We start from the raw sequence: 25,534 nt of genomic DNA, 5'->3' as shown, positions 1-25,534 counted from the left end.
TGTACCCAATAACCTTCCCCACCATACTAAAATTAAATCTTTATTTGGTGAAAAATGTTTTGAGTGGTATTTTTCCTTATACAGAGTGGTTGGTTAAATAGCACCAAGTTTAGCACTTTTTTGTTGGAAATATTGTTTTTATCCTTCCTTGCTGGTCTTTCCTCTTCTTCCTCTGCCCCTGGGTACTGGAGGTTGCCTTTCACAACAGTCACAAATCCAGCGACCTACAAAATCAGAACTATCAGTTAAAAGCAGACCGAACATCTAATATAAAAAGGCTACTACATGTGCCTTTTTGGGGTGAGTAGGTGGGATACAATGTTACTAAGGTTGCAATTCTGTGCACTCTTTGGAAATAAAATCTCACCCAATGTGGTTGCAGTTACTTCGATCAAGCATGCTTCACACTGGGCTTTTTTTCTTTTTCATGTAACTTAAAACATTTAAGGAAATTTGATGTGGGGCTGGTTCTCCTTAACTTTTTTTTCCAATGGCAAAAATTACTAGTTTTGTATAATTTTGTTCCTGAATTGTAAGAATAAAATGGCTATAGCTGCAAGTGTTCCATAAAGAGCCACCCATGTTTCACACTAGTTTCAAGCAACTAATTTTGCTTGATTTTTATCTTCTAGAGGCTCACAGTTGCTTGTGTGACAGTGACTAAAAATATATTCTGGGTATGCAATAGGTACGCAGAAGAGTTTAAGTACAGCTCAGCGGCTACACTGCAGAACACAGTGAAAATAATTTTCATCAAGAATCAGTTTTCTGTCTTGACATTTAATTGCCTGATCCCATTAGACTTATGGCATCTCAGATTGCATTTCAGATACTGATTCACATCCTATGAATTTCATATAGTTCTTTTTTAAAAACCACAGTGCTGCAAACCTCCCTGATAGTTAACAGAGCTTATCATATGTTTTCCCTCTAGCTTTTTCTTTTCAGCCTGTCACAGCCACTTCTGTCAAGTTTTGGTAAGAAAACAATTTTACCTTTTCAGTGATTTTTATGATATGCCTTAAAGGAAAGCCTAAACTGCAAACACCTTTTGTGAACAAGAACTGAGAGAGCAGTGAAGTGTTCTGATATAACTACTCTGAAGATTTCACTAAAATGGATATAAACAATGCAAAATCTATGAAATTTTCAGATGAGAACATTCTTCCAAAATGAAAGGAAGGAAACAAGATTATACTTCATTGATCTTGGATCTTAGGTCAGTCTCCGAACAAGCAACATATATAATTACCTGAGGGAATAGCACCAAGCCCAACACAAAACGTATGATAGCCACGATCACACACATCACAGAACATCATTTCTTCCTCATGGTGAGGCTCCCCACATATAATGCATGTTTTACACTCCATACATTGCCAAGGGTAGGTCTTAATTATTGCAACAAGCTCTGCAGACATATCCAGACAGGAAGGGTGGCCTAGATCAAAACCAGTATTATTACTAGAATGGTCAGGTTAAATATTTTTAACAAGAATATTAACTGTTTGATTTTACAGTACATTAGCACCCATTTCAGATATGCTATGTATTTTTTTTTAAATTGCAAAAATGTTACTTTGATTCTGCATTACAGATTTTGATCAGCTGGATATTTAGAGATATTTAAAGCAGATTCTTTTACTTACCACTGTTTTCACACTGGGAGCAGTGTATAAGTGCTTCAGCCTTCCCTTTCTTGTTGGACTCCTTACCCTTCAGACAAATTCCACATATAGCATTTGGAATGGCCCTTGGCTGGAAGGGTAGAAGAGGGCTATAAATTCATTCCAGAAGAATTGATAACAGGTTGTTTTTTTTTTTTAAATGTATCTTCTTATTTCATCTTATACAAATTAATACACATTCTGAATGGTGTAGATCAAAGGGAAATTATTAAAATTGGACACACATAGATTATAGTAAACATACTGGGAATAAAAATGAATAGACTATTTGGGCTATACATTTTAAAATAATGTGCAAACTTGAAGTGCAAGTATGTTTTACCAAACCTACGCAGCTGAAAAAAGCATGTGTATGCCCATAATTTTTGATCAAAGTGAAATAATCAAATCATACGATGAAGATGATTTTTACAAGAACAAATTGACTTATGACCTGTCTCGAGAACTCTAGAACCTGCACACAGTACGTGGAAATCAGTGACACATTTATAAGTATTTTGAAATGTATAAGTACAGTACTCAGACTTTACTCACATTGTATCTACTATGTATATAGAAAGATAGAGTATGCTAAATCTTGTATACAGAAAACTGGAAAAACATTTGAATTAAGTAGTTTATATGGTCGTGTGTTGCATTAAGGTATATCCTTGTAAAAATCTACTTATGCTGGTTTTAATAATTAAACTGTTGGCAAGGTTTTTCACAATGTAGGAATTACATTATGGCATAAAGCTTTCATTTTCTATCGAGTCAAACAAATAATCCATCTAGGCCAGTATATTTTACTGAAAGGCAAATCTTGAACCTAAACTTTGCCAAGTCTCAGGCAGAATTGTTTCCCAACACTGTGCAGTCTTACTGATCTGAAGCCTGTCTATGTCTCCCTTGATTTATACAATTAAAGCTAGTGGAGAAAGTAAACTGCAAATGCATTTAATTGTGGGGTCTGGGAATAAATCTGGTCCTGTTTATCATTCCTAGTAATTCCAGTGGGCCACAACACAACCAGCATATTTAATATAGAACTCTTAAGTGGGGGCTGCCATTATCATGTGATCCTGACCACTGATGGTTATTCATTCAAAGGTTAAATTATCCTTGTAGATTTATAAAACCAAGGGTTATGCAAGAGTTGTTTAACCCTCAAATAACTCTTGGTGGTATGGTTTGCACAACATGACAACTGCTGAATGGCAGCTGCATATTAAAAATGCCCAGATGGCTCATCATGGGTGAACAACCCCCCAATAAGCCTGTAATATCATAAACCACCTCAATATCTCATTACTGAGCAGCTTTTACATATATAGTTAATTGTGTCTTACAAACTATGGTCTGCCTGTTTTGTCCTTCTAACAACCGAATCTGAATTTCACTTTGCATAATACTGCCATATTTTGTCCCTTGTTCCTGGGTGACAGAGATGTACCTCCAATCATGAACATGGAGCTTTATTTGCACATGGCAGAAAATTAACATGAATCACTATAATTTTAAAATGCTCCAGATATTTAACCTGATTTCCAATCATGAACAAATGAAAGCTTTTTAATATAAATCAATATATTTTGAATAAACTTTGTAATATGTAGTTCAGATCACTATCTGAATTAATATGAATATTAATAAAATTCAACTTAAGGTCAAAACATATGAAACAAAATAAATTTTATTTGCAGTTTTTGTTTGAATTTAAATTTCAGTATAAAAAAATCATACATGATTCCTTAAATGAACTTTGAACTATATACAGTAGGGCAGCTGTTGATCTAATCTTTTTTGTTTGTTTTCCCTCCAGATCTGAATTTTTAAAAAGCCAAAAATGACATTTTTCTGGATAATGCATCATTTAAACTGCAGTCTTCTGTCAATAACACACAATGAGCTTTTGTGTCTTATATTTCAACAGGGTAGATATTAATATTAGCCCTTCCATAAGTCAGAGATAGTTTGCAAGGTTATTCTTTTATTTATATTTTGCCTTTTTTTTCCTTCCAAGGAATTCAGTGAGGCTTATACAAGTCTCCTCCTGTCAATCTTATTCTCACAACAACAACAACCCTGTGAGGTATGTTGAGCTGAGAGTCTGTGACCAGCCAAAATCACACAGTGAGCTCCATGACTGAGTGGGGACTGGAACCCAGATCTCCTGAGTCCCAGTCCCATGCTCTTAACCACTATACCGCATGGCTTTTTTTTCCTTCTTCCTGCAGCTACATACAAATCAATGTCTGCTGGCTTTAAGAAATATTTCAGAAGTGCTGTTTAAAACAAACTGAAAGCTCTCCAAAGAAGGACAACAAAGATGGTGAGGAGCTAGGAGAACAAGTCCTATGAGAAAAGTTGAAGGAGTTGGGTGTGTATAGCCTGGAGAAAGACAATTAAGAGGCAATATCATGATAGCCATCTTCAATTATCTAATGAGATATGCATAGGTGATGGAGCAAGTTTGTTTTATGTTACATGAAATGGCTACACCATCTAGGTCCAAATTACAAGAAAGGAGATTTTGACTAAACATTGGGAAGAACTTCTTGGTGGCACAAGCTGCTCAACAGTGGAACAGAACGACTTAGAAGGTGCTGAAGTTTTTAAGCAGAGGCTGGGTAGCTATTGATTAGGGGTGCTATAGCAGCAGATTGCCTCCATCAACAGCAAACTGGACTAGATGTCCTTTGAGGATCCTTCCAACTCCTTGGTATCTATACCTTAGAGACTCTTCTCATGTTACGCTGGCACCATGATAGGTGTGAGGCTGCCTGCTTGTTATCAGAATAGCTATACATTACAGGGTAGCATAGACTATAATACATAAGAGTTTTTCTTTTTGTAGAAGTGTCACTGATTAACAAAGCAAGAACCAAAACATCTGAACATACCCATACTGAGAATGAGAAGTGTGAGCAAGACAGAACTTTGCTTAAGCCAGTGAGGAAATGAGAAACATATCTAAACAAATGTGAAATGATCTCAATGGACCCCAAAATACCCAGACAGTGAAAAGCAAATGGCTAAACTATTCAATACATGTCTCTGTCAGGAACATTTTAATAAAGCTGACAGATGCAGAATTGATTTGAAATGTTCTGATTACTGTTAAGGAATCAATGGTGTTGATCTATAAAACCACATTTACCAAATGGAGACAACATAGTTCTTTTGAACTCAAATGCTATCAAGTAAAACTAAGTGGAAACAAAAATAAATGATTTTAAAACATTCCATCTAATGATGCTATTTAAGCTTGACATTTCCTAACAATTTCAAAGAACTACTTTTTCAGAAAAGTGTTATTTTCTGTTAAATATAAATATAAATAAGTTGCCTGGCCTCCAGAGTTTTGTTTAAACACCCACAAGGCATTTATAAATAGCTCTTTCAAAAGATGACAAAGGCATTCATGAATAATTTTTGCTTATTTATTTTTTAAAAAAGCATAGTCCACCTGTTTTATACATAAATATAATCAAATAATAAAAGGAGTCTAACATTCACAAATATTTCTACAAAATAATAAATACCATGGAAGTGAAAACGTACATATTTTCTAATAGCTATTCTATTCCTACTTGTATACTTTTTATACCCTGCTCCACCCAACAAAAGGATTAAAACTCATTCCTGCAGTGTTCACCCTCTTGTACTGCTACATTCTATCATAAGGTTCATTGTGTTTTAAGCTATATGTGTCAATATAAAGAATACAGCAAGTGCACTTCTCTAATTCTCTTACCATATATATATATTCCACTGCTATGGTATAGAATAGCAAACTCCCTCTCAACCACCCAAAGCAAAACTACCTTTGAGTAGTATCTGTCTTGTGGGTTGTGCAGTTAATACTTCAATACAACCTAAATGCTAAACACTACACCAGTGAAGGTGCATTTATTAATAATGCTTCCCCACCCCCATTCCCAGTTCCTCAAACCTAGGAGTGAAATAGTCACAGCATACTAATCAAAGGAACCTCCCAAAACATGGAAGTGTTCTATTAAAGTGAAATACAAAGGGTTGCCCATTCACATTTTAAAGCAATTCAAGTGATACTAGAAGGAAGTAAAAAATGGCTTTTGGGAAACACTGCCTGGCATATTGTTCTTCCAAGTCATTTTCAGCTCAACAAGAGAGGATGAAGAAAATATTTGCTATCTTTCTGCTCCCAAAATTCATTTTAAGAGTACTGGTACAATCATGTACACAAAGTATTTAATTCCACTGAAAACACTGGCCAAGTTCTTATGTACCATTCCCAAACAAACTACAATTTGCTTAAGAAAGAACAAATGAGGGGCTTTAATGCCTGGCTTCTGAGGAGACTTCCTGGTTCACATATTACAGGAAATTACATTTTAACAAATCAAGAAGCCTTCTCTGAACCTGGAAAGCAAGAGAAGGAGTGGAAGATGGTTTATCTCTGTTTCCCCTTCAACAAACTATGATTTGGGGTACCATGAACGTTATGTTTGAACCAGGCCAATAAATCTAAGCAGCAAAACTTAGGTAACTCTAAAATAGCTAAGAAGAATGGCATACTGCACTTCTGGAAATTATGCTGCCAGAAAATGCCTTTTACTTTTCATACCAAATCCAGGTAAACCAGAAAATGTTGGAACAAGGAGAAAGGGTGTGTTGGATTATGCCAGGAATACATCCACTCTCTTGCTGCTTGCTCAACTTATCTACATGCAAATCTCCCTCACTCTGAGAAAAGAATATTGCATGTGTACTTATTACCATCAGTCCTTCATCAGTTAGAGCAACACAAATAATGGCCAGTGCATGGGGAACCATATCCCCATTACAAAACAAATGCTTCAAAAATATAAATAAAGTTGCCCATTTAAAAACAGAAGTAAATATAAGAAACCTATCATAATACTTGCTTTCCATGGCATATTAGCAGTATGTTTGCATATCCTAAAAGCTCTTATAATTGAATTTTAGTTTGAAAATGAAAATTATTATTTAAAGATTAGTGTAGAATGATACACAGTTAGTGGATGCTGCATAATAAAATTCTTACAGGAGTTCCTAGGGACGACAGTTAAGGCCCCATTTATAAGCGTATTTAGGCACATGATATATCAATACCTGTTACAGACAGATAAAAGTTCAGTGAAGATGCTCATGTGTTATGAGTTCAATATAGTAAAATATACCATGTGTTTAAAACCACTCTAACATGAGTCAGAGTAAAACATTCTAAGGTGAAAATTTTGCTCAAGTAAAAATAAGTACCATAAATAGGAAAAAAAAGCTGGCACCACTATGTTCTCAAAGTAACTTGTGCTATCTTCTTGGGAGGCCAAATGCACTAGGATTGCATTGGTCTTCCTAAAATGAATGAGAGCTGCAGAAGCAGGCATGATAATATGCATTTCAAGAGGGATTTTGTAGGACAACCTCTCAGTGGATCATCTCAGATTTACTAAAATGTGGATGGTTTTGAACCAGTGGCCAGCAATTATATTTTTAAATCCAAGTAAAAAGAAAAGACTTCTGTCTTTTGCAATCAAGAGCCTTACCAAGCAGTTCTTGTTGCTGTGCCTTCACAATGACAGACTAACTAAACATTTTCTGTAAGTTATGGACTTTGTTCACATAATACCTAAAGTTCAAAAATGCTACAATGCCTTCTTAAATTTAATCTTTGGATTTCATAAATTACATAAATTACTGGCATGCATCTGGATCCACAACAAAGTAAACATTTTGCAATGCAAGTATGAAAAAATAGACATGTTCTGCAAAAGTTTAAATCTCTTATTTGCATCATTTAAAAATAATTCCTCAAAGGAGATATGGCTGACATTTAACATTTCTGCAATATATTCTGAAAGCATGCATTTATGCAGTTAAAACAGTATTCCTGGAAGCCTTTTCCAATGAAAGCTGCACAACTCTAACTAGAAAAGTGACTGGATTATTTTGAATGATTTGAAAAAACTTTCAACATAGAAGTTATGCAGTTTGGTAATGAAGTTACAGGACTTTAAAATTAGCTTACTTATGCCTCAACTTCTCTGACTAGACATTGTTCAATCCCCCACTTTCTGTCAATTCAGAAAAACCTTCTTAATTTTCTTCCTGAATCCTTTCCAATACATATGCCTTATTCAATTCCAAATGAGTACAGAGCAAATCTTCCACTGGTCTCAAAGAAAACCAAATCGCTACTTGCTTCCTATTTTTCTAAACCCTCCAAATGAAATTCCACTGAGATTAAGTACATTTAATCCTGAACTGAAATTAATCAGTAATACTGATGATTAAAATCATGGATTAATAACCACTGCTTAAAACACAAGTCCTGGGAGATTTTAAGATTCTGGGTTCTTTAGGTAATATTTTCGCCTCCTCATCTCAGCATGCAGTGATATTTAAAGCAGTCTTGGGATCATTCATTTCCTGTCTGCCCCTCCAACATATGTGCAATGTGGACAGCAAACCAGCAGATCTCACTTTTAGTCCAGAGTCTCTCCTAACCCTGTTACAAAGAACCACTTTCTAAACTGGAGAGCCAGAGTTCTAAACTGCAAGGTTAGGAAGATCTCACATTCAAATAAATGTGAGGATCTTCTGATTCAGACATTCTTCACAAAATGAAGGGAAAGTAGGGTAGAAGCATGTGATTCCAAGTCCTCTTCTGCATACAGAGATAAAGGTGAAAAAGTATTGTCCAAATAGACTTCATTAAGTTAACTGGATATTTCCACATAAAAATGTTGCTCAAATAAAATATCAGCCTTCCAACTGCCTCTATAAAAGGGAGTATCTTTAAGATTACTATTATCAAAACAGCCAACACTTTTTCACCTGGAAAAATTAAGAAAATATATGCAATGTTTTACTTGCATTTTACTGTGCTAGCCCAGTTACCTTATTTTAAACTAAATCCCAGTTTCATATTTGATATGTAACCATCTACCTTCTGAAGACAGTAAAAGAATAAAAGAACACCTCCACCTGCAAACTGCAGGTGGAAAACTCCTTTATAATGTGGATTCATACTGTAAGAACCATTTAGGTACAGAAAAGCCACTCCACAGCCAGGGTAACAAACAGTAAGGCCCCAAGTAAAATAAAGCAACAGGAAGTAAGGAAGCAAACAGGAATGCACAACAGGAGAGCAGCTAGTCAAGTATAGTAAGCAGAAGTTCCATATTTTTGAAAAACAAAGTTAAATGTTTCAGGGAGAGAGGCTGGTCAGTAAAGAAGCTGAGTCAGGGGCTTTTTTCTTCTACCTTGTACCCAGGAACTGATTTGGATACAGATCGCTTGGAACCCTCTTTTCTTGGAGTAGAATTTCTCTCTCTTGATTTTTGTCTTCCCTGAAATGATTCCTCCTGGTTTTCAGGGGGGCATTCACCTTCAGATACATTGCCAGATGAGTTGTCCTATTAAAAAAAAGTAATAATTGTATTTGTTTGCTTGGGGTTAATGAAGAGAAAAAAAAACACTTTCTAAAGATCAACATCTATCCATGTTGAGAGAACATATCTTCTTTCCTTTCAAGAATAGGAATGGGATTTTTATTCACCACTCAGATCTCCCAAAGAATATAGCATGACACAAGAATGTAGTGCTCTCTAAATGGAACAGAGGATCACACTGAACAGATCATGAGAATGATGCAAGGTCATAACAATAATGCTATTGGATGAACCTAACCCTAGTACTAGCAGAGCAGCAGACACCAACTACTAAGCATGTCAAACCTCACCAATCTATTATTGAATGGATTGATTATTAATCTGAATTTTTTATTTGTCTAGAAGGAAGCTTCCAGAGGTTCTCTGCAAGTAAAAGAAATGCAGATAACAGTAATATAGTTTTAGAAATCGTAAGTGTTTTATGTTTACAGTCCATTATGTGGTCAAAGCAACTTAATTTTCTAGAATTAAAAATACTGTGATTCATCAGTTACATTCAAATGTTGGAAAACTCCAGTTCAGATCTACTAATCAGTCATGTAATTTACTCGCTTTTCAAAAGTAAGCTGTTTGGATATAATTAGTACACACAGGTGATTTACACACCACGACATATCTAACAATCTTCTTTTAATTAAAGAAAACACACAAATCGCTTAAGCTTACCGAATTGCCTTTGATTTTCCGCTTCTCATCACCTCGCTCTTCTGCATCATCTGAATCTCCATCACTATCGAGTGCAGGCAGCTCTGGATCTAAGGGTGGCTCATACAGAGCTGTATTTAGTGGCAAATATCGAAGCTCATCTGGAGAGTATCTGAAGTGAATAATTATTTTCAGTACCATATTTCACTTATACAGATGCTTTCATAAAGTAGGTGGAGATAAAGAATAATACAATGAGGCTGTACTTCAAAAAGCTTTTTAGTATTTCATCTATGAATGTAATGTAATTCAATGAAACACTGAATTCAAAAGCCCACAAGAACTGTATAAAGTTTATATACATACGCAGGGGAATAAGTTGACAACACTATTGCAATACTATTTATATAAAGACTATGTTCTCCTCTGCAAGACTGTCTGTGCCCTAAGAACTTCAAGGGAGGCCCTCCTCTTGGACCCACTTCCTTCACAGGCACGGTTGGTGGGCACATGAGAGAGTCTTCTTAGTAGCTGCCCCAAGGCTCTGGATGCCCCTTTCCAGAAAGGCTAAATTGACACCCTGCTTGTTATACATCCAAAGGCAGGAAAACACTTTTCTGTTCTGGTATGACTTTGGGAATAGTCTGGACCTTGCATTAGATGATCTCTGCTGTTTTTACTGCTGTTCTAATATTGGTATTTTGTATAATCTTAATATTGTCACTGATACAACTGTATTTTAACTTTTGTATAATTAGATTTATCTTTTAATTGTATTTAATGCTATAACCCAACTTGAGTCTCAGTACTGGGAATAGGAGCGGTAGACAGACAGACAGACAGACAGACAGACAGACAGACAAGTCTATACTACAGAGAGGCCTACAGTGTAATTTTATATATGTCTTTTCAGAAGAATGCCCTAATGAGTTCAATGGGATTTACTCCCAAGTGGGAGTGTATAGGGCTGCAGCAATTTATATTTTATTAGAATTTCATTTTTATACATATAAGAAGGCTAATGATCTAAGAGTTTTAAAGACTATTCTGAAAAATGAAGCAGGAGTGTTGTTCTCTCATATGTCTAACTGTCTGAATTCACTCTGGCATCTATAAGAAATAAGACTGGAGTCAAGTGAAGCCCCAATCAGTATTGCCATAAGGAGCCATTTGATCTTTTGTTTGTGTGCAAATTCCTTCCAAACACACAGAAATTCTGTAGCTCGGGTGACCTGAAGTTAGGACTGAGGAAACTTCCCTGAATTCTGAAATCATCTTTAGGTATTACAAAGAACACCAACAAGCAGCTGTCATTTTTCACTCTTCTACTTTTCTTTTCAAAGGGTAACTCAGAGGAGGGACAGAGGAGATGCACACACTTCAGAATTATATACAGCATTCACATCTCCCTCACCTCAGTTAACCACTTATCAGGGTCAGAGAACCTTCAGCCTATAGAAATTCTTAATCCAGGCCACAGGGTTTCCCAATCTGATTCACAGAGGGAACCCAAACTCCTTAGCAGAAAGTGGGGAGAGGATTCTCTTTGATCTGTGACCTCTCCTCACATTGTCCCAAGGCCCCAGTAGTCTCCTGGCCAGAGGGAGAGCCTTGGGAAGGGACCCACAAAGGAAGGCCCAGGTTCCATGGACCAGGCTGTAGTTTGCTCTCTCATACTTTACACAGAGATTGTTAAACCAGGCTTGCTGAGGTAGTGCTTACCAAGTATGAATATTTGGTTGCTTGAAGTTGTGTTTTCTTAGCAATTTTTACAAAATGTCTTATCCTAAATTAACCAGATTAATCAAAGCAAATGTATTTCATTATTTTTACTGTACCTTTTATAGTATTCCTGAAACTGCCCTGGTATGAGAGCCACTGGATAAGGACTAATCCTTGTCCGTTCTGTAGATAAGATTTTATATTTCCCTTGAGGCACCTGGATAATCTGCATTGTTAACAGAAAGAGTAAATAACATGGGGCATAAGAATAAATGTTCCAACTCCCACAATTCTGTCCCCAAGGAGTAGATTCCACAACTGCTGACTAAAATTATTTTATACACAGTGAGCAACAGAATTCCATATGCTCTCATGCCCATGAAAAAATGTTGGAATTGAAATATATATTTATAGGCATGTAGGCACATGTTTCCTAAATTGAATGGCATGAGCACGATGGGTAGAAGTATAGACATCTGGACTTGCAGTTGTGCAGCAGAGCAGCGTAGAGAGGAAAGGTGTAATCCTGCTCCTCCCCTACAAGTTTACAGCTCAAAGATAATGATCCCAGGTTCAAAGAATGTGGTTGTGTTTTCCTACATATACTTACTGTATGTCTTACGATGTCAAAAATCTTTATTTGCTTGCTAAAAAGCTGTGGCATACAAATAAAATGTACAGAATCCTTTTATAGTAAAAATGTATTAATAATCTTAAATTTAAATGTGAAAACAAATCTCACTATTAAGTTCTCACATAGCTTTCATAAACAAAGGGTGAACAATTTCATTGGGAGTAGAGTTATACAGGAATAGGAAAAAAATAGCTGTGTTTATAAGGTTAACAATTCAAACTAAGGAAACTAAGAAAGGATCCAATTTGTTGTTAATTATCAGAAATGAATAAGGGACTTTTAAAGTAATTTAGATTGTGGGAATGTCCTTTGGCAAAGCTATTAAAGAATGATTACTGAAACTATGTAACAATGCTATGTTACAAAATCTCATTAGATCTCATACTTCATTATCTTAATTTTGCAGGTGGATTAGTTGTTTAGAAATTAACACCTTTTATGTTGGTTGCAGCAAAAACACTGTATGTAAGAATGGACTGTGTGAATAATACCTTTTTAGGGTGAATGACTGGATGAAATGAAGAATCTTTTAGAAAAAGAAGAATTTTTCTTTATGGCAAAATTAACCTATATCAGGACAGCAGAAAGAAGACAAAAACAATACAGACGTGGCCATACCTAATTAATGTTTGTGAAGCAATATATTTCAACTCTTGGTTTTTCAATAACCAATCTACAGCACAAAGGAATGACTGCTAGAATGTCATACCATTTTTCAAATTCCCAGTTAACAGGTCAGAAAATTGCTCCAACCTTAATTCCTAGAGATTGATGCCTGGACCCCCCTCCCCATTGCCAGTGCCATCACAGAAACAATTGCATTGGCAGCTTACAAGAGAGACCTTGGAAAGGGGGAATTTTGGAGGGTGAAGGAGACTGGCACTGCCAAGGTATGATGTATTCTGGTGACACCTCAGCCTCCTTCCTTTCCATTTTGAAGTGCTGCACTTGGACAGCCAAAACTAAGTGCTTTACCAGGTAGAAGGAGCACAGAACCAACCTGTACTTCTGCACTATCCACATTATACGCATGGCTTGGAGAGTTAATATTAGTTATTTATAAAATTGATGAAGATGCAAAGAAGAAAAAAAATTATCTCGATTTCTGGTTTTGGATTGGCCACATGAAAGCATAATGTATATATAGGCTAGTGTGAAAAGTTGCATTTGCCTTACACTAGTAAACCAATGCTAGTAGACCCTAATGCTGGGAACAACTGACAGCAAAAGAAGGGGATGGCAGAGAATGAGGTGGCTAGCTGGAGTCACTGAAGCAGTACCGGTGTCAGCTTAAGTGTACTCTGGGGGATGGTGGAAGACAGGAAGGCCTGGAGGAATGTTGTCCATGGGGTCGCAATGGGTCGGACTCAACTAACAACAACAAGCAACAAGTAAACCAAAGAAGGGATGACTTACTGGTTGTTTGCATGCACTATTCATTGTATTACAATTGTTTTAATTTATATGAATTAAAAACTGTGGAAAAATAAAGCTAGCTGTAAGTCTCCAACATCAAGGCAATAAAGCAGGAGTGGACAACTATGCATGGTCTGGGGACCATTTTCACAAATACACCGCCCCCCGCCCATAAAAGCTGCACTCCTGAGGGCATGGGAGGAAATTGCTGGTTTGTGACCCAATTTCTGCAGCCTAAAATGGTCATATTTTGCTTCAAAATAGTTTTGGATGTTTAGTGGCACGCAGCACAGCAGTATACAGGGAAGGTCACATGTGGCCCAAGCCTACACCAGAAAGTGAATTCACAGTGATTTGAAGAGCCAATCTGAGTGTTTTACTAATCTACATTAATTATGACTACCAAAGTAGTAAAGGATTATACAGCTCATTTGAGAAAGTTGTGCTCAGTTCCCTGCTGACTTCCATCTGTACCTCCTTAGAAATATCTAGCCCAACAAACATACATTGGTATGGGTTGTATCCAGTGATATCAATTTGACAGCACAAAGCTTCTACCCTGTGCAAAAATGCTATTTTCCTCATTTCACAAGCATCAAAGCCAATAAAAAAGCATCTAATTCCACTTGCACAATTGGTTATACAAACACTTTCACTATTTATTACAACTATATTGTATGATATGTTGCTTATATTGGTAGTTCCACCTCTGCTATCACTGGTGGAACATTTTTCTATTACTGTTGCAGTAATACAGTATTATTGTTCCATTGGATACAACCCAATGTTTTCCAAGAAAATTACAAAAAGTCAAATCTGACGTCTTTACTATAAGCAAGAAGCTACCTATAGTCATTTGAGCAAGAAAGTTAAGCCATCCTACATGTGTCTGTAAATCAAAATAGGCCCTTCTTTCTTCCATACGTTCACGATTTAAGTTGCTGTTGAACTCAGCAGCTTTCTTGGCAGCTTTCTTAATGTATTCTGGAACTTTGCTTGCTTCCACTTTCTGTGTATTCTGCTGTTGCATTTGCTGAAAAAGATTTTTTCATTAATTTACAAACTGCAAAAACCTTATATCCTAAAAGTACTTAATATCTGCACCATGTTCTTAAACATCGTATCAAAGAATATTTGAGAAACTTCTATCAAACTTGGGACCCTTTTTATGACTTGGTGGAGAAATGGGACTTGGCTTAGATTTAAAATGTTTTTAAATTTTTATAAATTGATTTGAATATGATTATAGAATGTTAAAAAGATATGTTGTAGGGGGCTGACACAACACGTCCAATGTATTTGATGATTGATGTTTTTAGTTTAAAATCTTAATAAAAATCTTTATTTAAAAAAAAAAAGAATATTTGAGAAGACACTTACAGAATACTCTTTATAGTGGTCAGTTATTCGTTGACGTTCTTTCTCTTGAAGTATAACAGAGTATTCAGCATGTTTAGCAGGGTATTCTTTAATCATCAGATCAATTACTTCATCACTGCGTAGGGCTGTTAGACCTAGATTACATCAAAAGGTTATTTGTGTGATTTTGGGGGAAAAAAGACAAAATTAAGGACTTATGTTATTAAAGATTTGAAGAAATCATCATTTATCATAGCAACAGTATCAAAGAGAAGGGAAACCTTGGCTTATAATGTTTGAGCAGCATGCTAGCACATGCTGCCCAATCACGTAATTCTATGAATCTTTATCATCATGTACAAACCAGAAATGCTTGCCTTGTCTTTCCCAGAAAAAGTGCAGAATTCACAGTTCACATCCAGTGCACTTCACTGCTGAACCATTCTTGTCTCCCATCCCTGCTCTAAAGGGTACCCATTTCATCCATCACTTTAAAAAAATCAGAGCCTCAAAACTTCTAGTTGTAATTATTTTTGCAATTGTAAACAGGAGTTGGTTTTTTTAAATTTATTCCTATTTTTTCAGACTTTTGAAAACACACAGGGATGCATTTGGGGTTGTCTGAAATGTGGCATCTTGTCTGGTCAATTTCCTTGCATATTTTATCAGCCAAATGGACTAGATTACATATATAACCACTGACAAGATGTGATGTCATACAGGCAAATTTGCACATACAGTAGGACCCAAATCCACAGGGGAAAGGCACCAAGCCATCAGCGGATGCCTGGAACTGCAGTTAGTAGTGAACACTATACAGTCTGCCCTCCACATTCACAAGGGTTAGGGGTGCAGGACCCTCATGAAAGTGGATAAACTTCGTATATCCCACAAACCTTAATTCTTAATGTTGACCATTCATATACTAGTAGTTGCATTACAATTACCTCTTTCACAGTTTGAATAACCTTGAGGTTAAAACAAGCTCTGACATGCTAGGGCGCAGCACACTCCAGGGGATCTTGTCCTGTGTCACATTGTGAGCTTCCTGCATGGTCACACACTTAATCCCTAGTCTGGTGCCTGTCCCACCCTTGCCAGGGGTGGGCACACCATTCCAGCTGGTTATGGTGGCAGGCTGGAAGGGGAGCATTTCCCGCATAGCTTTCTGTAGACAGTAGGACTTGGCACTAAAAAAAAGTAATAATCATTTTTCAGACCATGGTAACTGAAACAGGAGATACAGGGGTTGTACTGTATTTGTACAACTGTCAATTGAAAAGCACAGGAAAAGGAGCACTGGATGGCCAGTATGACCCCTTCAGCAAGAGCCAGTGTGGTGTAGTGGTTAAGAGCATGGGATTGGGACTCAGAGGATCCGGGTTCTAGTCCCCGCTCAGCCTGGAGCCAACTGGGTGACTTTGGGCCAGTCACAGACTCTCAGCCCAACCTACCTCACAGGGTTGTTGTTGTGGGGATAAGATGGAGGAGGAGAATGATGTAAGCTGCCTTGAGCCCTTTGTAGGAAAAGGCAAGATATAAATCACAATATAAATAAATATAAATAATCCTCTCAATGTTATGTGTTGAACTGACATTTCTCCATGTCTGCCACTTCCTGACACTTTTCCAAGTCGCCAGTTACTCCAGAAAGGGGAGATAGTATCTCTCCCCATCTTTTCATGGATCCTTCAAGACATAAAAAAGCAGAAACATATGCAAACATATGGATGGCTGGGAAATGTATGCCATTTATGTATACTCTTTCTGGAGTGGCTGGAAACTCAGGGAAATGTTGAAAAGTTGGAAGGCAAATGTTAAGAAGTGTCAGGTCAACCCTTACTACCAAATGGATTACATTGCTAAGGGGTGACATTGTTGCCCCCCCTTTTGCTACACCTACTTTCTTCAATTTCCCCCTCCAGGCTTTCAATTGTTCTCTAGGCAACTGTGTGCAAATTAACCTACAAGGGGCGTTCAATGTATTCTCGGTATCAGCATGAAGAAAAAGGAATAATAAAATGAAATAATTTTTATTTTTCAATGTAATCCCCCATAACCTCAATACACTTATTACATCTAGAAATTGACTTTTCAATTCCCTGTAAAAAATACCCTTCCTCCTTGTCTAAAAAATGTGCGTTAATTGCCGCCTTGAGCTCTTCATCGTTGAAAAATCGCTTTCCACGAAGATCTTTTTTAAAATTTGGGAACAGGTAGTAGTCACTGGGGGCGAGGTCCGGGCTATAGGGTGGGTGGTGTATTTCTTCGAAACCACAGTCTCACACAGCAGCCTTCAAAACACAGACCGTGTGAACGAGCACATTGTCATGAAGAAGCAACACACCTGTGGTCAGTTTCCCCTGCCTTTTTTCTTTAATTGCTTCTCTTAAATTAGGCAGTGGTTGCGTATGATGCTACGTTTATGGTTGCACCTTTTTTGTGCATTTGATCAATAAAATTCCCTTTGAGTCCCAAAACACTGTGGCCATGATTTTCCCGGCCGATGGAGTGACTTTGAATTTCTTTGGAGGGTCAGCACCTTTTATATGCCACTGCATGGACTCCTGCTTACTTTCAGGGTCATAGTGATGTACCCAAGTTTCATCTCCAGTAACCATCCGGTCAAAAATACCTGATGAATCTTCACCACAGAGTTCTAAAAACTCCCTACAGCACTCGACTCGCACTTGTTTCTGAGGCACCATGAGCGTTTGCGGCACCCATCTTGCACAGACCTTTGAAAGGTTAAGATGGTCATGAAAAATAGTAAATATGGTACCAATGGATAGGTTTGTCATCTCTGCTAACATTTTGATTTTTATTCGGGCATCTTCCAATACAAGTTTCTCCATTTTTTTCACATTTTCTTTCGTAGTGGCAGTAACTGGCCCTCCAGAGCAAGGATTGTCTTCAATGCTTTCTCTGCCTCTTTTAAATTCACTTGACTACTTTTGAACAGTAGATAATGAAGGTGCAGAGTCCTGGTAAATGGTCACCATCTCTTCATAAATGATTTTTTGACTTTTTCCTTGTTTTGTAAGGAACTTGATCACAGCGCGGTGCTTGATTTTCTTCAACACTGTCGCGTCAGTCATCATGGTCGTCTTTCACTGAGGATTACTAGGGAACTAATGATCATACTTATTTGAAATTTTGCATGTATACCCTCAGATAGTGTCACTAGCTAATGAAATAGTTAAATTACCCACATCAATAGCAAGTCAACCCGATACCACGAATACATTGAACGCCCCTCATATATGCAGTCTCACCTTGTCAATCTGTTACCTGCTGCACTTTGTTGCACTCAGTGACAGCTGAAACAGATAAGAAAGTTGACCAGGAAAGACAACAGCTACTGAACAGCTACAAGTACACTACTATATACTTGTGAAAGACTGATAAAGAAAAAAACGAACACAATTGCACAATTTTTCTGGGTTTTTTTTCTGGGTGAACCAGTGACAGTTCCTTCCTTGGGCATATGTGCAGGAGCTATTAACGGTGCTAGCATAAGCCAGATCACAAAGAAAGGGAGGGATTTTCGATGCTTTGCCAAGTGGCTCACTTAACTGATCCTGCATCCGACAATGAAATTGCTTTTCTGATGTTGTATGATACAACAACCCATTATGGATTTAACTACTACTGGAACAAACCATGGATTGTCAGGGTGGTTTATCACTAAAAACTAAGATACCTTGCAAGAATCAGTCTAGGTGGCTAGTTCACCCATGATGGGTTATCAGGTCATATAAGCCCAATCAATGATAATAAAATTTCAGATAGTTTAGCCATCCCCACTTGCAGAAGAAGCCATGTGCCAGGCAGCATGTACTAGTACCTTGTTCAAGCACCATTGCCAAGAATTCCCTGGAATGCCCAATAAGTGTAGAGTCCCCTAAAGCAGTACACTGCTCAAGCAAATAAGCCAAGGTTCCCTTAAAGAGCTAAATGTCTCCAGGGGGAATATTTCATCACTTAGACCCCTGGCTTATCATTACATCCAATCACTAGAACCCAAAATGTGTTTGGGAACTGCACAGTGATCCAGAAAAATAACATCTGCACTCTATGAAACTTCAGAACAGTTAATATACATCCTAGATAATCCTAATGCCCCCTTTCCCCTGCCACCCAAAAAAGCAGCTTCAAAGTAGAGAACATGTAGAGAAACAGTAGGAAGAAAAAGTAGCAGGGTGGCTTTTTATCCCAATCCCTATCTGCTGCTCTAAAATGCTTTCAGGTCCCTTTCTATCAGTTTTAAATTCAAGGACAAACACATATTTGGAATGTCGTGGGAGAAGTCCCTCAAGTTCAGGAAACTGCTTTCAGCATCTTCTATTTTTGGATATAAAAATGTTAAAAAGCACTTTAAGAATCAATGAGATAAGGTTTTGCAGGACAGACCTCAAATCTTCACAACCATTAGGCAAAAGGTAGATATAGAAAGGTTCATTTTATTCTCCTAGAAATATTGACACACTTCATTAAAAAAAACAAAAATGGGGCCTTACCTAAAGTACACTGTGTTTCTGTAATAACATTTAGCTCTCTGAGGTAGAGTTTCTCTTTGTGAGATAGATCTCGTCTTTCTAAATCTCCAGGAAAAGGGAGCAGGTAAGTAATACAAAAAGAAAGTGTAAAAGATTTTTGCAACTTCTCCAAATGTATTAAAATATCTAAATCTCTAGTGAAGTTAAAATTCCCTTAAGACTTGTATTAAAATATTGTTGTTCCAGTCTTGACTAACAATAGTGAAATAACCAAGGCAAGGAAACCACTTTTTTTGCCTCTGCCAATACAACGCTGCTCACCCAAGCCCGCCTTCTACCAAGTCAAGAGTGAGGCAAATCTACCTATACAACAATGAGAGTGATCTGCAGAAGCCCCAGATCAAATCAAGCTTCAAACAATTAAATAGGCAACAGCTGAAGAAACTTGAGTGGCTTGTTCATTCTCCTTCTGGATTTCTCTGCAATATATAGAGTATTGACCAGGGGTCCTCAAACTTTTTCACCAGGGGGCCAGTTGAAACCTGCCGATGCTGGGTGCGGGCTGGAAAGGTGATGCCGGTAGGGTGCGTGGGCCAGCGTGGGCAGGGATGGTGCATGCGGGTGCACACGCTGAGGTGGGGAGGGCTGCTCAGCAAGGCAAGGTGAGGAGAGGTGCGGGCATGCGCGCGTGGTGAGGAGAGGCGAGGTGGGCATGCGCCGCGAGGCGGGTGCTCGAGGCACCGGCTTGCTTGCTTGGAAATCATTTTCTCCAAGCGAGCAAACCGTTGCCTTCCCGTGTGCAGGGCGAGGTGGGCGGCGGTGTGCATGTGCAGCGGGTCCAAATGGGCATCGCGGGCTGGATAAATGGGCGTGGCAGGCCGGATCCGGCCCCCAGGCCATAGTTTGAGGACCCATGGTATTGACCCTTACATTACCCCTATAGCAAAATATGCAAGTTCCAAATACATGTGGGATTCCACACACTGTGCTGTGTCCATCTGTGTCTAATTGTGTCCCTCTGCCAGCAGAACAGACACTGCTGGCAAAATAAATCTTCCTCTACAGCCCCCCACGTCTACTTCAAAAGGCTGCAGGAGCTCTACAGAGTATATCTGAGGGAAGGCAATGGAGTGCAATACAAGGGAAAGTCTGTTCACGTGTTGCTGGGTGGAACCCATTAGCACAAAAAGCACAAAAAAGTATAAGTCACTCATGCTTCCTCTGTTGTCAGTTGTCTGAAGCAAGCTGAGCCCCTGGGCTATAAGCCATTTCAGAAGATTTCCCCTACATCCTATCATCTTTGCAGTATTCAAGATAATCACTGAAATTGTTCACATGGAAACTATTCTGACATGGTCTTTTAACATGGATATTATCATATTTCTACAAAAATATTTTAATTGTGCCAAGTTCTTTACAATCTTTATAACAATTCATGTTCACAACAATGCTTATATTGCTCCATTATTAACACATGGTGAACTTGATGTGGAGAAAAAGTAAATAGCTCAAAGCTACCAAAAATCAGAAGAAACCAAACAACTGCACTTATTCCTCTAAGAACTAATAAAAGATGAATCTATCTTTATACAAGCTTTTCACAAACAGGTAACATTCCTTAAAACTTTTGTCTATTTATAACATCACAAGTTAAACACTTAAGTTGGCAAACAATTACCACAAAATACTTTTAAAATGTCAACTGTATTTTCATAAATAATATTATAATGAGAAAAGTGATGAAAAGCTAGATTCTTCATTTCATAAATATACTCCCAAAGGAATTTTTGGAATTCAGTAGCCAAGACCTTCTGGCCTTTGGCTATTGGGTGGTATAGAAATAAAATAAATAACCAACCAAAAATCCGACTGGATCCACAATATTAACACATGAGCACACATTCACATAATATTATGGACAAAAAAAATCATGTACACAAACAAGCATCTCTACAAATGAGAGACACTGCACCTTGGCCTCTAAGCATCCTTTAGGGCCTGAACTTTGAAGCAGGACCCAGTTGGTTCCACCCTCTGTTTTTTAAATACACACACACAGACTTTCATTTTTCATAAGCATCCATAACATAAATACCTGGATATTTTCGCTTAAAGGAGGTCACACCCAAGTATTCACTGACTTGTTCTTGAAGCATATAGTACTCTCCTGTTTCATCAGGTGGCCATTTGTATTCTATCAGGTTTTCAGCTGGAAAGTAGCTAAAGCTAAGCATGGAAAGATCAAGCCTGAAATCAGGTTTAACTCAACCGTCCAGCACTGCAGCCCACACACAGCATTACTCATTCCATATTAGTTAACAATATGAATATATCAGACAAGCTACTTTGGATATTCTCAGAAAGAGTAGCAGCATCTACATTTCTGAAATAAAGAGATGCAGCAAACTTCACATACTGTGTTTCAACTTTTAGATGTTAAATGTCCTAGTTCCAGAATAATGTACTAGTCATGCTATCTTACACTTAATTTCTGTTGAGAATGAGAGAAGCAGTTGTTCTTGGGATGCATTCCCAGGCCACGCAGAGGAGGAGGAGGGAGCCTGGGAAACTGAGGCTGCAGTCACTGAGGTGATAGAAGCAGAGGAACCTATCTCAAGGCCACTCTTTCCAGATTCAGATAGAACTTGAGAAGAGCCAGGATTAACAGCTGTCAGGAGTACATGTGGGACAGCATCTTCAGCAGCCAGACAAGACTGGTACGACCCTTGACCTCATTATGTGGCATTCGGGAAGAAGAGCTAACCAACTAAAGGGTCAGTACATAGAGAAGAGACTAGCCTGCCTCCAAGGCGACCATCTCAGAGGCATGGGACTCAGACGTACTCAAAAGGAGGGTTCTTGGAACCCTCTAGTTGCTAGATTGGATTCAATGAACCACTCTGTGCATGCTCAGAGATTCAATCTTTGTTGGATGTGCTTACTGGAACTGCATTGGAAAATAAACTGCTTTTTTTTTTTCCAAAGAATTGTCTGTTGTTTTGGAAGTGCAAAGTGGGAAACCTTGCTTGCAACAGCTTTTAATCTAATTTCAACTCTTTAGCATGAATGAAAATAGCTTAATCATTTTGGAGTAAACTTGTTCCCTATTCTGAAGGAAAAAAGGACCAATATCCTAATTTCAACTTCTGAACAACTTTGACTACAAATTTCCAAGCTCTCATACAACAAAAATTACACTAATAATGTCAATGCACTTGTGAATAAGTGAAGCTCAAGCATTTATGTATTTCATATCTATAGCTATATTAGAGCAACCAAGAATAAATTGGAAAAGAATACCTATTAGATCCATCTATAGAAAACAGTTTTAAAACACAATGATACCTAAGATCTTGACTCGAAGTTTCACAACTTCGAGAGCTGTCCCCTGAGCCCATTCGTCGTCTTTTAGATGGTTGGCTTCCATCATTTGAATTATCTTCTATATCATCCTGAGATGAAAGCAAAATATCAAAGGCTAAATGCAAAAATATTGCAAACCTGAATTTAAATTCTTGCTTTGCAAATTACCTGTATGCAGACATGCTGCATTCATGCTCCTTTCTCCATACTTTATAAAAGAAACCCAAAGAGTCATTTGGAAAAGCAATACTTTTAGGGATACCAACAAATCAGAATGCAGTCTACTACTGGATCTCTGATAATGTCACGAAGAATGGTGGGCTAGGGAGCACTACTTAAACCACACAGGTACTAAAGTCTGACATCTGATGTCACACACTTCTGGAATTGTGCAATACTCACTTAGGACAGTAGAAGAACTTGTGCTGGCCCAGAAAGGATTTTAAACTGCTCTGGAATGTTTGAATGAAATTGAATTCCTAAATACACTTAAGCTTGAATTTTTTAATTAATTAGATATTAATATTAATTAGAGAATTAAGAACATTAATTAGAAAGAAGTCACAAAGTTTCAGGATCAGCAATGGCTGATAGCTGAAACAAGTTCTTTTCCTGCTACTGGCATACTCCTACTTCACCTAATCCCACAGCAAAGGGAGACACATTTTTGACCACTACCTGATAGGGGAGAAAAAATCTGCTGCCAAAAGCCACACTTACAAGGGCTGCTAAGAGCATCCAAACTTGATGTTGGCCCTGCTTGCACTCATGGGCCTGTGGTATCACTGGGAAATGTATATTGAGGAATCAAAGAGGAGAAACCAAGAAGTAGCTCCCAAGAGGAAACAGTACCTCTTCCTCAGCTTCAACTATCTTTCCTCCCTGGGCTTGTGGTTCAGTACTGATGAAGAGAAAGCCAAGCTGATATTCAGAAACTCTTCTCAGTCTGCCGAAGCTCACACAACTTCCCCAAAAGATCTGCTTGAACCAAGATACCTCAGGTCTTATTGATGGGCAGGAACACCTTGCCTGAACTTATGGGCTCGTCACTTCTTCTCTGGATTAGAGCACCAGGTTAATACATTTCTTTCCCATCTTCCTTCCAGCATGCTGCACAGGTGGGTGTATACAGGGAAGACTCCAGTGACAGTCCCATATAGGCACAGTTCATATGTAGACCTGCTTAGCAACTCCAAGGCTGCTTTATCATCATATGCCTTCAGTCCATACTCTCCGGATGGTCCGATGCAGTGCACGTGAGGACATCCAGCACCAGCCCTTTGAAGCCATGCTTCCCAACTGTATGCCTTCCAGATGTGTTGCACTACAACTCCATCTTCTCCAGCCATTATGCGAGGCACAGCCCCATGGCTGAAGGATTACAGGAGATCTAGTACTACACATCCGAAGGCAACCCGGTTGGGAAAGGATGTTTTAGATTATGACCATCACAACCCCGCACCACCTTTACCCCTCGCCAGCAAAACGCGCACCAGTACGCGCAAAAAGCAAAACTCGCTTGCACGCCCTCGAGAGGGGCAAAGAGCGTCTCCCCACTCCTGCGGCCGGGGCGGAGCCGAGGAAGCGCTCCACCTCGGGGCGGCGAAGGCAGAGGCGGAGCCCCCTCATCGAGCGACCGTTCCCTTGCGGGGAAGCAGGAGGAGCGTGCTAACGCCAGTGGAAGAGCCGGTCTGGCCGGTGAGCGAGGCTGTTGGCTGCCACCATTTTCATCCCCTCACAATGCCTCTGGAGCCCCGACGGGGCGTCACTGCTTCGCTGCCCCACGAAATCACGGGCAGTGCTTGCCGTCTTGTACTCTATTTTGGCTGCGGCCAGGGCAGGGGAAGGGGCACGGAGACGGGGCGATAGACACCCCGAAGGCTCGCGCTATCGGGGGGATACTTGTCGATAGTGACGCAGGGCCTGCGAAGAAAATCCGCTTCCCCTTGCCAAGCCCGCGGGTCTCCTCACCTTCAAAGACTGGGCTCCAGGCGTGGCCGGGTCGCTGTCACAGACCCGCGGGGACAAAACGGCCGCCATCACCGCCGCAGCCGCTACCGGCCACGGAGAGACAGGCCTAGAGAGGGCACTTCTCTCCCCCCCGCTCCGTCTCCTTACCGCGCCGTAGGACGGCGCCATCTACACTCCTGGGGGTGGCAGCGCAGGCGCACTGCTGCCTCCCGTTCTCTTCCTCCGGGATCGTCTGAGTCCGCGTGCGTCTCTCCCTGCGCTCCTTTTGCCCTATGGCCACTCCCAGGGTGTGATAACCCGTCTGCTCGGGTTAGGACCAAGAGCTAGCATCTCTCGAACAAGCCAAAATATATGCATGGATTAAATATACCTCAGTGACTCCTTGTTTGTGAACGCAAATTTTAGAATTTGTTGAGAGGGGAAACCATTTTGTTATATTTGTATGTAAAGAAATGCAGTTAATATTTAAGGAAAAAACAATGGACCAGAAAAACAAAATGCAAGTAATTGATGTGGATAATTGAATGAATAATAAATAAATAAATGAAACCGCTGGGAGAGGTCATCAGGAGGTGTGGGCTGCGGAATCATCAGTACGCTGATGATACCCAGCTCTACCTCTCGTTTTCCACCAATCCAGGTGAGGCAGTGGCTGTGCTGAACCAGTGCCTGGCCGAGGTAATGGGCTGGATGAGGGCCAATAAACTGAAGCTCAATCCAGACAAGACGGAGGTCCTGTTGGTTGGCGGATCGGGCTTCGGAGAGGGTGAATTGAACCTTGTCCTGAACGGGGTTGCA

General features: G+C 39.1%; 1 protein-coding gene across 4 annotated transcripts; it reads right to left on the bottom strand.

The window, feature by feature from the left end:
• Nucleotides 1-24: 24 nt before the first annotated feature.
• PHF10 (PHD finger protein 10) lies at nucleotides 25-24,943 on the bottom strand. 4 transcript variants are annotated; one of them, XM_044421012.1, is made up of 12 exons: nucleotides 24,737-24,943; nucleotides 22,748-22,854; nucleotides 21,498-21,628; nucleotides 19,424-19,507; nucleotides 14,925-15,058; nucleotides 14,428-14,577; nucleotides 11,611-11,720; nucleotides 9,794-9,944; nucleotides 8,939-9,091; nucleotides 1,650-1,758; nucleotides 1,253-1,441; nucleotides 25-224 (listed from the first exon to the last, which is right to left on the bottom strand). In XM_044421012.1, the coding sequence occupies exons 1-12, from the start codon at nucleotides 24,902-24,904 to the stop codon at nucleotides 139-141; spliced, it is 1,572 nt and encodes a 523-aa protein (XP_044276947.1). In that variant the 5' UTR covers nucleotides 24,905-24,943; the 3' UTR covers nucleotides 25-138. The 4 variants fall into 4 exon arrangements, with proteins under 4 accessions (XP_044276947.1, XP_044276955.1, XP_044276973.1 ...); XM_044421020.1 differs by having other exon boundaries at nucleotides 19,424-19,501; XM_044421038.1 differs by lacking the exon at nucleotides 1,253-1,441.
• Nucleotides 24,944-25,534: the final 591 nt, after the last annotated feature.

This window comes from Varanus komodoensis, unplaced genomic scaffold (assembly GCF_004798865.1).
Source record: "Varanus komodoensis strain SLA01 unplaced genomic scaffold, ASM479886v1 scaffold1, whole genome shotgun sequence".
NCBI lineage: Eukaryota > Metazoa > Chordata > Lepidosauria > Squamata > Varanidae > Varanus > Varanus komodoensis.
The sequence above is the reverse complement of the archived record's forward strand: the minus strand, read 5'-3'. Positions and strand labels throughout refer to the sequence as shown.